Source organism: Siphateles boraxobius, unplaced genomic scaffold (genome assembly GCF_051911475.1).
Source record: "Siphateles boraxobius isolate OS27281-9 unplaced genomic scaffold, OSU_SipBor_1 22, whole genome shotgun sequence".
In the NCBI taxonomy this organism is placed as follows: Eukaryota; Metazoa; Chordata; class Actinopteri; order Cypriniformes; family Leuciscidae; genus Siphateles; species Siphateles boraxobius.
This window is the reverse complement of record NW_027508833.1, coordinates 16695419-16710555: the sequence shown is the minus strand read 5'-3', so window position 1 is coordinate 16710555 and position 15137 is coordinate 16695419. Positions and strand designations below refer to the sequence as shown.

General features: G+C 37.3%; 1 protein-coding gene across 2 annotated transcripts in view; it reads right to left on the bottom strand.

The window, feature by feature from the left end:
* The window catches only part of smc6 (structural maintenance of chromosomes 6), a 23101-nt gene extending 8086 nt beyond the window's left edge, over window positions 1-15015 (bottom strand). Inside the window, exons 1-20 of one of the 2 annotated variants that reach the window (XM_077238780.1) lie at window positions 14908-15015; window positions 14348-14506; window positions 12510-12627; window positions 12170-12275; window positions 11955-12091; window positions 11809-11870; window positions 11512-11592; window positions 11322-11423; window positions 11075-11194; window positions 10890-10985; window positions 10239-10385; window positions 8402-8490; window positions 7249-7413; window positions 6092-6270; window positions 5770-5971; window positions 5569-5683; window positions 2261-2424; window positions 1859-1994; window positions 1655-1735; window positions 1398-1568 (exon numbers count right to left, since the gene is read on the bottom strand). In XM_077238780.1, the coding sequence (XP_077094895.1) occupies window positions 1398-1568; window positions 1655-1735; window positions 1859-1994; window positions 2261-2424; window positions 5569-5683; window positions 5770-5971; window positions 6092-6270; window positions 7249-7413; window positions 8402-8490; window positions 10239-10385; window positions 10890-10985; window positions 11075-11194; window positions 11322-11423; window positions 11512-11592; window positions 11809-11870; window positions 11955-12091; window positions 12170-12275; window positions 12510-12627; window positions 14348-14506; window positions 14908-14922 (2445 nt within the window). In that variant the 5' untranslated portion in view covers window positions 14923-15015. Of the gene's footprint in view, window positions 1-1397; window positions 1569-1654; window positions 1736-1858; window positions 1995-2260; window positions 2425-5568; window positions 5684-5769; window positions 5972-6091; window positions 6271-7248; window positions 7417-8401; window positions 8491-10238; window positions 10386-10889; window positions 10986-11074; window positions 11195-11321; window positions 11424-11511; window positions 11593-11808; window positions 11871-11954; window positions 12092-12169; window positions 12276-12509; window positions 12628-14347; window positions 14507-14907 lie in introns of both variants that reach the window. The other variant, XM_077238779.1, reaches the window with a different exon arrangement.
* Window positions 15016-15137: the final 122 nt, after the last annotated feature.

Genomic DNA, 15137 nt, shown 5'->3' with positions numbered 1-15137 from the left:
CAGGGATGCGTTGTGGTCATTGTGGGATGGTTGTGGACCACTAAAGTGGACATCGCCAGACTGAAAGCGCACGTCACAACACTCGTGCCCCGGAGGGCAAGGTCGGTTGCAGTGAGGAGCTCACCTATGAGCGCATGGTCTGGGCTACCCTCGTATATGTCCATGAGTGCCTTGGCCTGGTAGACCTGTAGCAACGCCATAGCATGCAAAGAGGAAACGGCTTGCCCACAGGCTTTGTAAGCTCTGCCCGTCAGAACGGACGAGAACTCACAGGGCTTAGAGGGGAAACAAGGATCCCCCGTTCAAGAGGCAGCGGCCACCGGACACAGGTGTGTCGCATCAGACCGCTCCACTGGAGGGATAGTCTTGTCGCCCTTCACCGCTCCTCCGTCAAGGGTAGCTACTCAGGCAGTTTCTGGCAGAGAAAGGTGCCGTCCACGACCTGGTAAGCTCTCCATGCACTTCGGGAAAGAAAGGCACTGGGGCGGCGGGCTGAGAACCAGCACGGCCTGCCCCGAGAAACCAATCATCCAACCGAGACGGTTCGGGACACGATGGGCGATTCCACTCGAGCTCGACAGCCTTGGCGGCCCGTTTCAGCATACCTGACATCTCTGGATCTGGCTCGGGTAACGTTACACTCCCAGAGGGAGATAACGCAGCCGAGTCATCATCTCCAGAGGTCAACTCACCCTCCAATGCTGCAATAGGCATTCTGTCCTTTGGATGGGGCCCCGAAGTAAACGGCTGGTTGGTCCATTAAAGAGGAACCAGCGCACCCAACGGGGGGCTCCACCGGCTGCAGTGTGATAGAGGAGTGAGAAGACCACAGATATTGGTTACCAGGCGGGGAAGCCATCACTGTAATCCTCCGATCACCCATCCCACACGGCACCCTGGGGTGGTAAAGGGGACTCCACCTTCGCGGACGAAGGCGAGTCTTGATCTCAACAACGCGATAGTCATGTTCCTGCAATGGGAACATGAACTATCCACAAAACCTGCTTCAGCGTGCTGTAGAAGTGTGCTGTAGAAGCTTCCAGAAGAAGTACCGAAACACTCGCTCGTTGAAAATATTCAACACTCTTCAGACATCGACGTGAAGACCGATCGGCTCCAAAGCGAAAGACAAATGGTGCGTGCATCCACTTCCGTATTTATACCTGCGCCGCGGGCTCACACGCCAATGTGTATTTGCTCGTTTTATCAATACTTGAAGATGACAGGCTCCCTTAGCGTGATCCCAATCAGTCGACACATCGACTACGTTGAACGTAAACGACTGAAAGGGAACAATATTTGTCACATCAAAATGAATTCTTCAATCAAGTCTATAATTATATAATATTCAAGTTAAGTGTTGCGATGTACACCCATCACCCAATGCTGTCTCTCACCTTCAGTTGTTCTGTCTCATCTGACAGTTGCTCCATTTTATTTTTCACATCTTTATATTTCTGATTAATATTCATGAGCCCTTTCTCATGATTCTTTAATTCGTCTCGAGCCTCTTTCACATTTTTCCTCTCTAATTCGATCTTCTGCTCATTCTCTTGTGCATCTTCTTCCTGTACATTTGACAAACCACATATTATTCTGTGTCATAAAATGATAAAACATTTTTTAGCCTGGAAAATATTCATAGACATCTCACCAGGGAGCTAATGCCCTCAGCCTGTGCCTCTTCAATGTTCTCAAGTTCGGTAATAGAAGCTTTAACCTCATTTATGCATTGCTAAAAATAGAAAAATGAAGTTTAAATTAAAGCCAGCATCAATTATGCAGGTATGTTTGGACATGGAATAACAACAGAAGTGAATTTGGATGGCATAATGGTGTAACCTGTGCAGTTCAGTACCTGATTTTTTTTGCAGGCCCTGATGACACTACGCAACTTCTCCTCCATGAACTGAATGTCCTCCTTCACAGAGCTCAAGTGAAGCTGGAACCGTAAAAGCTGAGCCTGATTGTTCTCCAGCTCTGACTCCACTAGACTGTGAATCAAGATAGAAGAACAAATATATTCAAGCATCATTTTCCTCAGATCATGCCTTACAGATTTGTGCTAGTAAACGAAAAAAAAGAAGAAAAAATGCAGCTTCATTCAAACCCCATAAGAGTTTGCATTAACTATCATCATTGTGCCATGAGCAAGTGTATTTCAAGTTATTTTGCATAAAACTGTCAACAAACAGGTATAATTAGAGTAAAACGACGATAAAAGATTATTACATGTATATTTGTGAAAGATTGCACTTGCCGTATTTCTGCTTCTGGGTCACCACCAAGATATTTGACCAGTACTTCCTTGTCAGGGGTGTAAGACCGATTATAGTACACATGATCACCACCTGCAGTGAAGGCTTCACGGCAATTCCGCGGCGGTGTAGAACCCTGCATTACTTTCCTTGCACGAGCATGGTCCTGTTTAGGAAAAAAACGGCCAGTAACTCAAAATCAAGTAACAAAAAACAAACAATAACATTTTATATAAATAAATAAATAAATAAATATATACATATAAACACACACATGCGGTCAAAAGTTGTATTGTTTTTAAAATAAGTTTCTTACAGTACATTCACCAAGGCTGCATTTATCTGAAGAAAAATATAATAAAAACAGTAATACTGTGAAATATTACTACAATTTGAATATCAATATTATCAATAATAATTGAGCGCTAAATCAGAAAATCAGAATGATTTATGACGGATCATGCGACAGTGAAGACTGTAATGATGCTGAGAATTCAGCTTTGTCAGCACAGGAATAAATAACATTTCTAAATTTATTAAAATAAAAAAACAATTATTTTACATTGTAATAATTCACAATATTAATACATAGTTCTGTCATGAAACTCTAGATCGCACAGGCTGATGGGTACCTAACGCAAGCTGATGGTATTTGCAACATTAACCACTTGGCACAATCTGATTGGTTCATGTCGCACCTGCAGCCAATGAGCTTGCTGCTAAACATTTAAATGGCTGGTTATCATTCACGAAAGCAGTTTGCAGCACGTTCGTCTAAAACCCTCCACCTTCCCCAGCTCCACCTGTGTAGATCTGCTAGGGGTAATTGATATATGCTATCTGTTAGGGCTGTAACGATACGCGATATAAAATCGAAATCGCGATACTCAGGTCCACGATCCTGTATCGCGATGTGAGAAGGCAGAATCGCGATCACACCCCTTCCAACTCCCAGAGTTATCCTTCCTGTCCAGAACCAGGGCTCGAATTTCGGCGCGGGTATAGCGCATAATTCTAATCATTCCCGCAGGTCTCCCATTTATAATGTGGGAAATTCCCGCAATCGTAATCCACACAGATAATAAAATAAAATCATTCTTTTAACAACTATCTTCCAGACGCAATTTCACAAACAGCGTGAGTGTTCAGCGGTGCCGCGCGTCTTCTATCTCTTCTCATAATGTTTTGTGCAAGGCAGGCATCAAGCGCTGCGGCGATAATACACACTCGCGTTTTGGAGTCGGGACCATAGACTGTAAGGTCGGGACATGACGGAATATTCACTTGCACAATCGGGCCAGCAGTGCATCGTGACTGAAGTCTTTTTAAGTCTTACCAGTTTAAACATTCAAGCGATTTTAAACTAATCAGTGCTCGCGCGCTCTCTGAGATTATTTTCTATGCGCACATTCATAGAAAATCCGCCTCAAAAACAGCTGGCTAGTAACTATTTTTCGCGGATTATATTGCTTTAACACGCAAAATTGTCAATTTCGGTCTTTGTGAGTAGGCTATACTCTAAATAGGCTATAGTCGGTTTTGTCTTTAATAAACATAAAACGCATGCCAGTATAATGAACACAGGATCCGTGCACTAGCTCTTAAAGTGACGGCAGCCATATGTGTCTGTCATTAATTTTGTTGTCAAAACAACAAAAGATGGCTTTAAGTTAAAGGAATCAGGATTAATAGCCTATGTATTTAATTTATTCAGGACTAAAATACTACCCAGTGTTATTTTCCATTTGATTACTTTATTCAGTATCTGTATATAAATACTAGTGTTAGACCTATTCAAAAACTTTTCTCTTTAATTGTCTTTATTTGTATCTTTATTCTATTGTATTTATTTGTGCTACTTTTTTCAATTTAATTAAACAATTTAAATCAAGCTTCCTTGTGATGTGTAAATTCTTAACAACAATAGGCTATTACCCCATTGTAAAAATGCAATGAGCGCAAACATTTAGGCAAGATAAATGTAATAATTTTGTTTGGAAAAAATGCCCCCCCTTTCTCCCCTCAAACAAAAAAAATCCCCCCCATGAGAATCACCTAAAGGGGGGATCCCCCCCCCCCTCCTCCCCCCTCCCCTCCCCTCAGGCCCATGAGAACTACCACATCTTTAAATTACTATTAGTATTATTTGAAGTTAACATTATAAAATAGCCTACGTAGACCTACACCACAAAACTAGTTGAGGATAAATTATTTAAAATTTGGCAATTTCAGCATTATGGACGTGAAATTTGCAGCCAAAACTTGAAATATAAATTCTCAGAAAGTGCATTAAATTAATCCTCAATTGACCGGCAACACGTCCAACATGCAGATGCATATTACGGCACCATCCCGAAATCAATTTAGTTGGAGTACAGAACACAGCCCAAAAGCAGCAGCCTACACTGCCGTATAGTATAATAATTTGCATAGTTATTATGGTTCTTTGGTGTTTAGATTATACAGGTTTTTCCTAATGTTATTTAATAAAAATACCGGTATTTTTTTTCTTCTCTCAAAATCTCTTTTTTTCACCACAAGCCCCGCCCCCTCAAGCCCCGCCCCCGTGATAGAATCGCGATACGAATCGAATCGTGGGTCAAAAATCGTGATACGAATCGAATCGTGGGTTTGGTGTATCGTTACAGCCCTACTATCTGTGGAGCAGCAGTATGTCTTACATACTCATAGCAGAGTATCAATGTATGTGTCGGCAGTAACAAGTTCCTGTTATTGTTCTGCAGTAGCAGCAGCAATAATCTACAAAACAGCAATAATCTACAACAACAGCAATAATCTACAAAAACAGAAATTCAGCAGCAGCAGCGTAGCAGATCTATTCCGCCAAAGAACAAATACATTAACATTGTCATATCCATTACCATGCTAAAAATCTTCAGAGAGATGTCATAGAAATGTTTTTACTGTATATTTGATTAAATAAATGCAGCCTTGGTGAGCATAAGATACAGTATATATATATATATATATATATATATATATATTAAAAAAATTTGGTAACACTTTTTTTTACAGTGTTCTTGTTACATATGTTACATGTAATTACAATAGTAACAACAGTAAATGATGCATAATTACATGCAACTAACCCTCAACCAAATCCTAATCCTACCCTAATCCTATAGTAAGTACATGTAGTTGCTTAATGTTACTCAGTACTTAATTATATAATTACACTGTAATAATGACACCTTAAAATAAAGTGTAACCAAAAATTTTTATAATAATTATAAATCTGCAATGAAAAAAACTGCATGGTTTAGCATATAAATATTTGGAGTCGACTTACTTTGATAATCAGAATGCACTCAATGCCCCTCATATCAATGAGGCAGTTTATTATCACTGGGTTCTCGACATTGAGGCAGTCCAGCACTGATGGAAACTCAGGATGATGGACTCCACTGACAAGAGAAACATCATAATTATCGTAAATACATAAGACCTTGGTCTCCAGAAACTCCCATTTCTGGACACAAATATTTCTTACCGGCCTTGAACGTTATAAACACGGTCTGTGAATGGGCACACGATTATCTGAGGCCTACTGCCTTTAGGGAAATACGATGACATCAGTCCTTGCAGGACTTTTTCGTCCCTGTAATTGTCACAGCAAAAGGTTTTGATGAAACCTAGTAAGCAACTCTCCACAGCCACGGCTAAACTGGGATCCTTTAGGCTGATGCATGCACCTAAAGAAGATTTATTTTTATTTTTATTAATGGTCAATTCAACAACAAAGGTGAATAATGACTTGGTTTGTGTTTGTTAAGATTTCAGTGAATAATCTGAAGATTCGGCATGCCTCTCACCTATTGGTCCCACAGGTTTCTTGATGAATCGCCCCTGACCGAAGGCTTTGTCGATTAACTCCAACAATTCTGGCATGTGATCACCAAACCGTTTCAGTCTGTTTGATCTGCTGGCCATTAGCTGCTTTTTTCTCTTTAGTTTGAACTCCAGAGAGATCTGGATGTTTTTTTCCTCCATGCTAAAAAAGAAGAAAAACTCCAATACTATAATATATCAAAATACAGCAAGAAGTAAGGATCAACCTAGTGAAAAAAACCTATACCAAAATGTATTTAAAATTAATTTATTTCATACTAAGTATACTACAAATAAGTTAACATATTTATTGAAATATCGCTTAAAACTTACTGATATTAATATTATAATCAAACTTTATTTGGAGGACCTCTTTATTGCACAAAGCATATTAAGTCTAAAATGTGTTTCAATATCACTATTAGTAAGGATAGTATGATCTCTGTATTATATCACTCTTTAAATGCAAGATATTTAAAGTGCACCTAAAGTATATTTGCAATAGTTTCATTTTAGCACAATCAAATATACTTAAGTATATCTTTAGTTGGATTTCAGCACTATTTCTGGATAACTAAAGTGCATTAAGAAGAAAATCAGTAGTTGCAATTTAGCAGACTTAAAGTATTTAAATTTAGTACGCCAAAAGTACAATTGTAGGGTACTTATATTAAGTATATATGTTAATGTTTTTGTAGTATACTTAGTAGAAAATACATGTATTTCAAATACATTTTGGTATTTTTTTCACTACGGCATGTAAAGGTGGTTCTGTCTTTAAAAGGGTCACGCATTTTTACACAAATGCAAAAAATTAATAATTTTACAGACTTCACTACATTTTACTCTTATTGTTACTTCTTCTGAAAGTACAGAAGATGTTTTTGCAAATTAGAATGTTTTCACAATATAAAATATTGTTTAAATCACAAAAGTTGGTGCCTTTTTTTACATTTTAGGTACATTTTAAGACTTTGTGGAAGCCGTACTGCAGCGTTTCATGTAACACACTAAAGACATTGTGTTTATGGCAAAGCAGGTTTGAATATGCCTTGTGTCCCACCACATTCCTGTCTTCCTCCTCACTGTCCAGTCAATTAAAGGCACAAGCCCCATAAATAATGAAGTTGCCAGACTTTACCTCAGTTTATCATATTCCTCTCTTCCTTTAAACAGAGCTTGTTGTTTGTCCTTAATCTCTTGATTCAGAGTGCTGGACTCTGTCTCAAGCTTTTCCAGTTGTTTTTTGAAGGCAGATATATTTTTTAGATGCTGTGCGTGCTCAGTCTCATGACTTCTTCTGCCACTGCTAAAAACGTGACATTGACAGCATTGTCAAATTAGTTTATTACTTGAACTACATGTTCATTTGTAGATTTTGTAAAACTAAGAGCGTTTTCAGACCTGTAGATCGCTTGCTTTGTTCCCGAAACAGGGACTTAATTTGTTACAAAGTAGCATTTTCTTCTTGATTAGATTTGCTTTTCACAAGGCAATATTTTAAAGTGTACCATGTCACGTGTTATGGAGGACCAAATTACTCAAAATTAAATAATTCACTAAATTAAGAATTCAATAAAACAACAATTAAATGCACCACTTTATTCTGAAATAATTAATTATTAATTAAATCAATCAATTAATAAATGTATCTATTTATTTTGTAAAATTCCATGAAAAAACAACATTTCTTGTTTGATATATTTCACAATATCCTCTTTCACACACTATTACTGTTTAAATATATATTTTTTTTAAATCATAATAAAATGAGCTTTTTCAAAAAGCTGTTTTTCATAATAATATGCTGAATTTACGAATGAAGATTTTTTTCATAATAATAGAGGAAATTTCACAAATGCCAATCAACAGGCAGTGGGCGGTGCTTGGCGCTAATTGGCTAATCCTTTCAGATGAATTACAATGCTGATTTTCATATAACACATTTCCTATTATGAATTGTAATACCGCTTGGTTTGTTGGTCCGTTGGGTCGGATCGCTTTCTCGCCTCAACCGAACCACCCCAGAGTTTGTTTTCAATTGGGCCGAGTTTAGGCGGTCTCGGAGTGATTGTTTTGGTGCGGATCCGAGTGTGATTGCCGAGTTCATATATGCCTAAATGAATTGAACTAAGGAAGAAAACGCAACCGGTTCTTAACCAAACTCTTCAAATAAGATAGGTGTGAAAACGCCCTAAGAATAGAATATACAGCATGACATGAAACATACTGTCACAAAATTGGAAAAACAGAAAGCCTAAAATTAGAGGTGTTCCCTCAACAAATGGACTCACCCATGACTTATTTTGTGAATTCTCTCCTGAAGAAGGCATTGCTCCTTTTCTAATTGTTTCAATTTATTCTCAGCGCGGAAGTAAACCACCTGAAAAACTGGCAATCTAAAAAACCTATACAAACTCTTCAGAAATCAACAAGGACCCTGCTTAAAGCAAGCAGCTAACTTAAAGTTATATTTCACCCAGAAATTAAAACCGTATAATCATTTACTCTACATCAGATCTTTTTCAAACCCATAAGACTTTCTTCTTTTTCAACACAAAATGAAAAGGTTCACATTGCTCTTTTCCATTCAGAAAGAAAGCGAATGACTTGAGCTGACAAACAAACTGCATAAAAGTAGTCCATACATGTGTTGAGCAATATTTTTAGTCTTTTGGCATTATTTAAAGAGGTCATGTCAAGGATTTTTTTATTATTTTAAAAGTTTCTTTGCAAACTCTCCATTTACACTGTGCCTTGGCATCGTTTACAAAAACAAAATGCTCTGAACAAACATATAATATAATATAATATAATCCTCCGACGCAATCCGGGACGCCATTAAAATAAACCATCCACTTTTTCCAGACACTGGGATCCTTGAGCTGTTTAAACTGAACGCGTCACAGCTAACGTTCTTTCCCTCTTCCATTTGTCTCAATTGCGTCTATTATGTCAGAAACTGACCACGCATCTGTATTCTGTATCCAGTTTAGAAAACGTCAGTGATTATAAATGGCACCATTTGCTTTTGATGCGATGCGACCAGGGCCTGAAATTAACACCTGACCATGCGCCAAATGCGGGTGAATTTTGCCATTGGCGGGTAAAACTGTCAATCTACCTGCCACGTTGGCGGGTAGCCAATGAGAATTGAGTGATTCATTAGTTGTTGTTTTTTTGCGTCTGTCTGATAACATCAACAATTTTCATTCAAGCAGCTGATTTCTGTGAATGCAAGTAAAACTAAATGTATATTGCAGCACAGGGTGAAGTCAGTATTTACATTAACGACGATTTGAGACAAATAAATGTACATTTAATGTAAAACTATGTAAACGGCGCTCTGTGGTTCGGCAGGATTTTGAACAAGATCCTGAGCTGTTGCTGGGCGCCACGGACAGCCGCCGCGCATCCGGTGTGCGACCCCCTTAAAGGGTAAGTTCGGCGTTTTACAAGTAAAGCCCTGTTTTAAGATCGTTTCTGATGAAATCGAACGGTTAAAATTAAAATTTGGACACATGCTGCTGTCCCGAGAATTTTAGGTTTTTGTGTTTGCACCACCCCCCACCCCGCGTTGGAAAAAAATAGTTAACACAAAAACCTAAAATTCTCGGGACAGCAGCATGTGTCGAAATTTTAATCTTAACCGTTCGATTTAATCAGAAACGATATTAAACCAGGACTTTACTTGTAAAACGCCGAACTTACCCTTTAAGAGTTATTAGTACTTATAATGATTTCGTTAATAACTTATTTATTTATTAATAACTTATTATTATTATTAATTGACAGCCCCTTGTCACTTTATGCTTTCACCGCATGGGCAAAAAAAAGCACAAACACTCTTCAAAACATCGTTTGTTCTCCACAGAACAATGCAAAAAGGAAGAATTTTTATTTTTGGGTGAAATATTCCTTTAAGAATAATAAATACTACAAACAGGCAAAGTTGCTCAGTTGTTATGTTAAATGTTTATTCTAAATGTGGAGAGATGCAAGTCTTCATCAAAACAAAAGGCAGGTATTATGTAGCTTGAGATATTAAAATATACATGTGAGCATGTGTCAATTTATGATTTTATTGGAAGAAGCAATAACAAACAGAAAGAGAAAACAAAGACATCTCACCTCCTGATTTTTCTGTGCTTTTGTTTTGACTTTAATTTCCTCCTTCATTTTATTGCTCTCCTCTGCCAAATGTTCCTGCTCTTCTCTAAGCGTGGAAAGCTTCATCTGGATGTCCTGTAATCTCTTCTCAGCAGTGGAAACTTTGTTCTGAAAAGCAAAAAGTGTAATCATTTTTTTAATGTTTGGGGTTGGCAAGATTTAATATTTCTGAAATAAGTATTTTATGGTCACCAAGACTGCATTTATGTGATCAAATACACAGAAAAAAAAACTGTAATAATTTTATTAATAATTTTTATGTTTTCTATTGGAATATATTTTTAAATGTAATGTATTACTTTGATGTAAAGCTGAATTTTTCAGCATCATTACTCCAGTCTTCATTATCACATAATCCTTCAGAAATCTTTCTAAATGCAGCATGCTGATTTGCTGCTCAATAAATATTTCTAATTATTATCAATTATGAAGACAGTTGTGCTGATTAATTCACACACACACTACCGTTAGGGGTCAGTAGAGTTTTTATTTGTATATATTAATATATGCAAGCTGTAACAATCATCAATTAAAACACTTCACCTTTTAAACAATGATGTTTAAATGGTAGTAAAACATATAAAACAAACCCAAATCAATAATCACACAAACCTGACAGAGATGTAGTTTTTCTTCATTTTTACAATCAGACTCTTCTTTTTCAATTTGTTCCTTCAGCTGTTCAACTTGTCTCTCCTTCTCCCTGACCTATAACCAACAAACAGAGACACTGTTTAACAGAGACTCTCTAACAGAGAACTTTTCACACTTCAGTAAGATACACTAAAATAACGCACCAAACACCACGCCATCTTCTTTTTCATCTCCTCCAGAGTCTGTCTCATATCGTCAAGCGACGACAGGCGCTCATATCTTTCTTTCTTTTGCAAGAACAACTGCCTGAGATCTTTGAGACACTAAAAATATAGAGATAAGACATATGTGTGATGTTACCACAGTGGTGCATTGTGGGTGGATAAGTGTGAGAAACACTAAAGAGTGATACATGACTAATGAATTAACATATAATGAGTAAAGCCTCACTTCCTCTTGTCTTTCCACCTGGTCACGTGTCAAGGCTTTAGTCTGCTTGATGTGAATGTAGTCTCTTTTCATTTGCTCCAGAAGAGTTGCTTTCATGAAAAACTTCAGGGAAAAAAGGATTGTTGAATAGATGTAAAAAAGGAAAAATATATAAGAATATATACTAAAAAATATAGGAAAAATAAATCACCTTGTACTTGTCAGCTTCGCTTTTTGAATGCAGGAACTGTTTACTCATTTCTTGATTAAGGACTGACACAGGATTGTCAACCTGTAAAATAAAATACAGAAATAAAGACATTACAGATTTGTGTGCTTTGCTTTAAACAACAAAATTATTACAACAACTAGATTTGTAACTAAATTGACTGATGTAGACCTGTGCCAAAATGTAACCAAAAATAATTACTTACTAATAGTTAAAAGAACATGAAATCTTTTATAAAATTGTACTATATGAGAGCTGATTTTTTTCCCCAAAAAGTACCTGGATGCCAAAATGATCCAGTATAGCAGTCAACTCCTCCTTCTTTGTGGAAATGACATGCCCTAAAAATAGAGCAAATCTCAATATATGTGTGAACAGAGAGGAAGCCCTGTTTCTGATAAAACCTGTCGACAGAAGTCTATTACCCATTTTACTCTTGATTTTACAAGTCCTGCAACCATCACTTGAGATCCGATGCTCAATGCAGATGCTGTCTCCATAAATGTCACCTTTATAAGGGTCGTTTCCTCTGTTTTTTAATTTCACTTTAATGTCTGCAGAACTGTAAACAAAAAGATTAAAACATTATTTTATAAAATACAGAAATATTAGTGCTTCTTTCCTTCTAAAATATACTAACCTCTCTCCATATTTCACAAAGCCCTTCAAAGATGTTCCTCTATTGGTTGTAGTTGCTTTTCCACCAAGACCCACTATAAGTGCTGTCAGAATGGCACTTTTCCCAGCTTAGAGTATTTTGCACATTTTAAGACAACAGTAAAGTCAAGTCATCAAAACTATGAAATTAGCATTTCCTTCACAATCTGCTTCAATAACAGCCATTAAAAAACGGTTTGGTAAGGAATCTCATATATAGGCACAATTTATTTTAAACTCTTTCCAGTGTTTCCAAATGTTTGACTCGTATTGTATATTCAAATAATTCATATTATATAAATTTGAATTAAAGAAATTCTTACTTCCATTGTTCCCAACAATGAAGTTAACATTTGGGCCAAATTTGAAAGGTCCAAGCGAATGGTGGCTCATAAAGTTCCTTAAAGTGATACTTTCTATCACGCCGATGTCTCCGGCACTCTGAAACAGCACAAGATAAATTAAGTGGCGTAAAGTATTTAAGTATTAAAGCAATGTAATCAGTTGCAGTACTTAACTATCTTTTTGGCTACTTTGTAGTTTTACTGAGCATCAACAATACTTTTACTCTCTACTTGGCTACATTTTTGAATAAGTATGTACTCTTTACTCCAATACATCTGTGATGAGTAATGCAATTACTCCTTACATTTTGCACATCACCTATTTTCTTCTGCAGCATTTTATTTCTGCTACAATAGAAGTTATTTCACTATCTACTGGGCATTGAAGGTACTATGGGTGCTTCTCAATTCTCAAATTGATGCTTCCTTGTTTCCTCGCTCCTCCGTCCTCCAGACCGTGACCTGGAAACCGATCAAACTCAGCCATCTTTAAGGACATCTCGATTCTCTAATTGTGCCGTGAGGAGGCGAGGAGCGAGGAAGCTTCCTGAGGAGTCATAATCGAGGATACACAGGTGTATCCTTCCCTCGCATCCTAAGGGGACGGAGGTAAGACGCGAGGAAAGGAAGCGAGGAAAGGAAACGAGGATGCACAAATAAGAAATGAGAAGCACCCTATCTCTTGTGCATTTTGCCCTTACTCACCCAAACTTGTGAACATGAATAGTGAATGTAGCTTTATAATGGCAGTGAATGGCCGTTTCTGTTTTGAAGTCCATAAAAGTGCATCCATTCATCATAAAAGAGCTCGACATGGCTCTGGCGGGTTAATAAAAGCCTTCTGAAGTGAAGCGATGCGTTTATGTATGTAAAATATCCATATTTAAAACGCCATAAAGTAAAATAACTAGCTTCCAGCCAAACGAACATACGGATTCCACTTAAGTGTAAACCGCAACCGCGACATACTGCTGATATTTACACTACGCTATGACGCACTACGCTACTTCCGACGCCACAAGTTGCGCTTTAGACAAAGTAGACTGCTTATGGCCATTTGGCCGGAAGCTAGAATATTATTTAATTTAAATTTTATTGAATTTTAGAATATTTTTCTTACACAAGCGCATCGCTTCGCTTCAGAATGCCTTTATTATAACCCCCCGGAGTCGTGTGGAGCAGTTTTATGATGGATAGATGCACTTTTATGGACTTCAAAACAGAAATGGCCATTCACTGCCATTATAAAGCTTGGAAGAGCCAGGAATTTTTTTTATTTAACTTTGATTGTATTCGTCTGAAAGAAGAAAGTCATAAAGTCCCTAGGATGACTTGAGTAAATCATGGGCTAATTTTCATTTTTGGGTGAACTATCCCTTGCAGCCCTTTTTGAGCACTTGAGCTTAACCCGAGACTTAACTGAGGCTGTTCTGTTTAGTTTGATTTTAGAAAAATAAACGTGATTGCTCTCCTCACAAAACAACTGTTTCTTGTTTTTCACTGGCATGTCTCTTAGGTGTTGAGAAATTGTGCATCTTTGAGCCTACGTTCAGAACGAGAAAAATACTTTAGTACTGTTAAAATCAGATACTCTGAGATTTTTACTCAAGTCGCATTAGAACGGGTGACTTGTAACTTGTAATGTAATATAATTTTCGGTGTAAGGTATCTGTACTTTTCCTTTACTTAAGAATGGTTTTCAAGTACTCTTTACACATCTGGATAAATGTTATTTGGACCAGAACTGTCACAGTAATGTTCATTATGAATGCACCATTGTCCTTATCAGGTTCTGTTCAGGAAATCATTAAACTGACCAAAGAAGAGAGTGAGTGATCTTGCTGGACTCCATCTTCCTCATCAACCTCCTCCTCATCCTGAACATGTGTTTTACCATCTGTCCTAGGAGTCTTAGTGGGTTTTACAACACTGTGAGCACAAGATTTCCTCTTATTCATGGCAGAAAGATGCCCAAACTAGAAGAAAGCAAAAAGAACATAATGTACTATTATATGCTATTTCACAGAAACACATCACAGATAACAACATGCATCTGGAAGCATTCGTGTTGTCAAAAATATTTTCTCCACTTAACTTATCCATTAATTCTGCACAGCTTTATGCAAACATTATATTAAAGCAACGAAGTTCATATTTGATGTCAGAAACGATTTTAAAATGTCACTAAAATCAATTAATAACAACAGAAACTGCAACACAAAGAGGAACCACATGCACTTGGAAACATGCCAACAACAACTATCGTGAGATAAATAAACTGACATGGAACAGGTGAACAGCACATCAGAATTGCTTTCGCGTCAGTTTAATAGCGCATACATGGCATTAAATCAATGATGAATATGATTGTACTTACGCCATTTCTTTGCATCTGGAAAGTGAAATATGTCTTATTGAGGACTTCCTGGTTGATAGACAGCGCGAAGCTACAACAAAACTCCACCCTCTGAAAATGACTGCAAAACTTCAGCCTACCAAAATATGTCCGTTAACGTATAGAATATCCTCCTGATAGCAAATTACCACATACAACCTTTTTCTCTTTTTTTGCTTACATAGAACTTTACTGCTGTAAAGTCATGGATT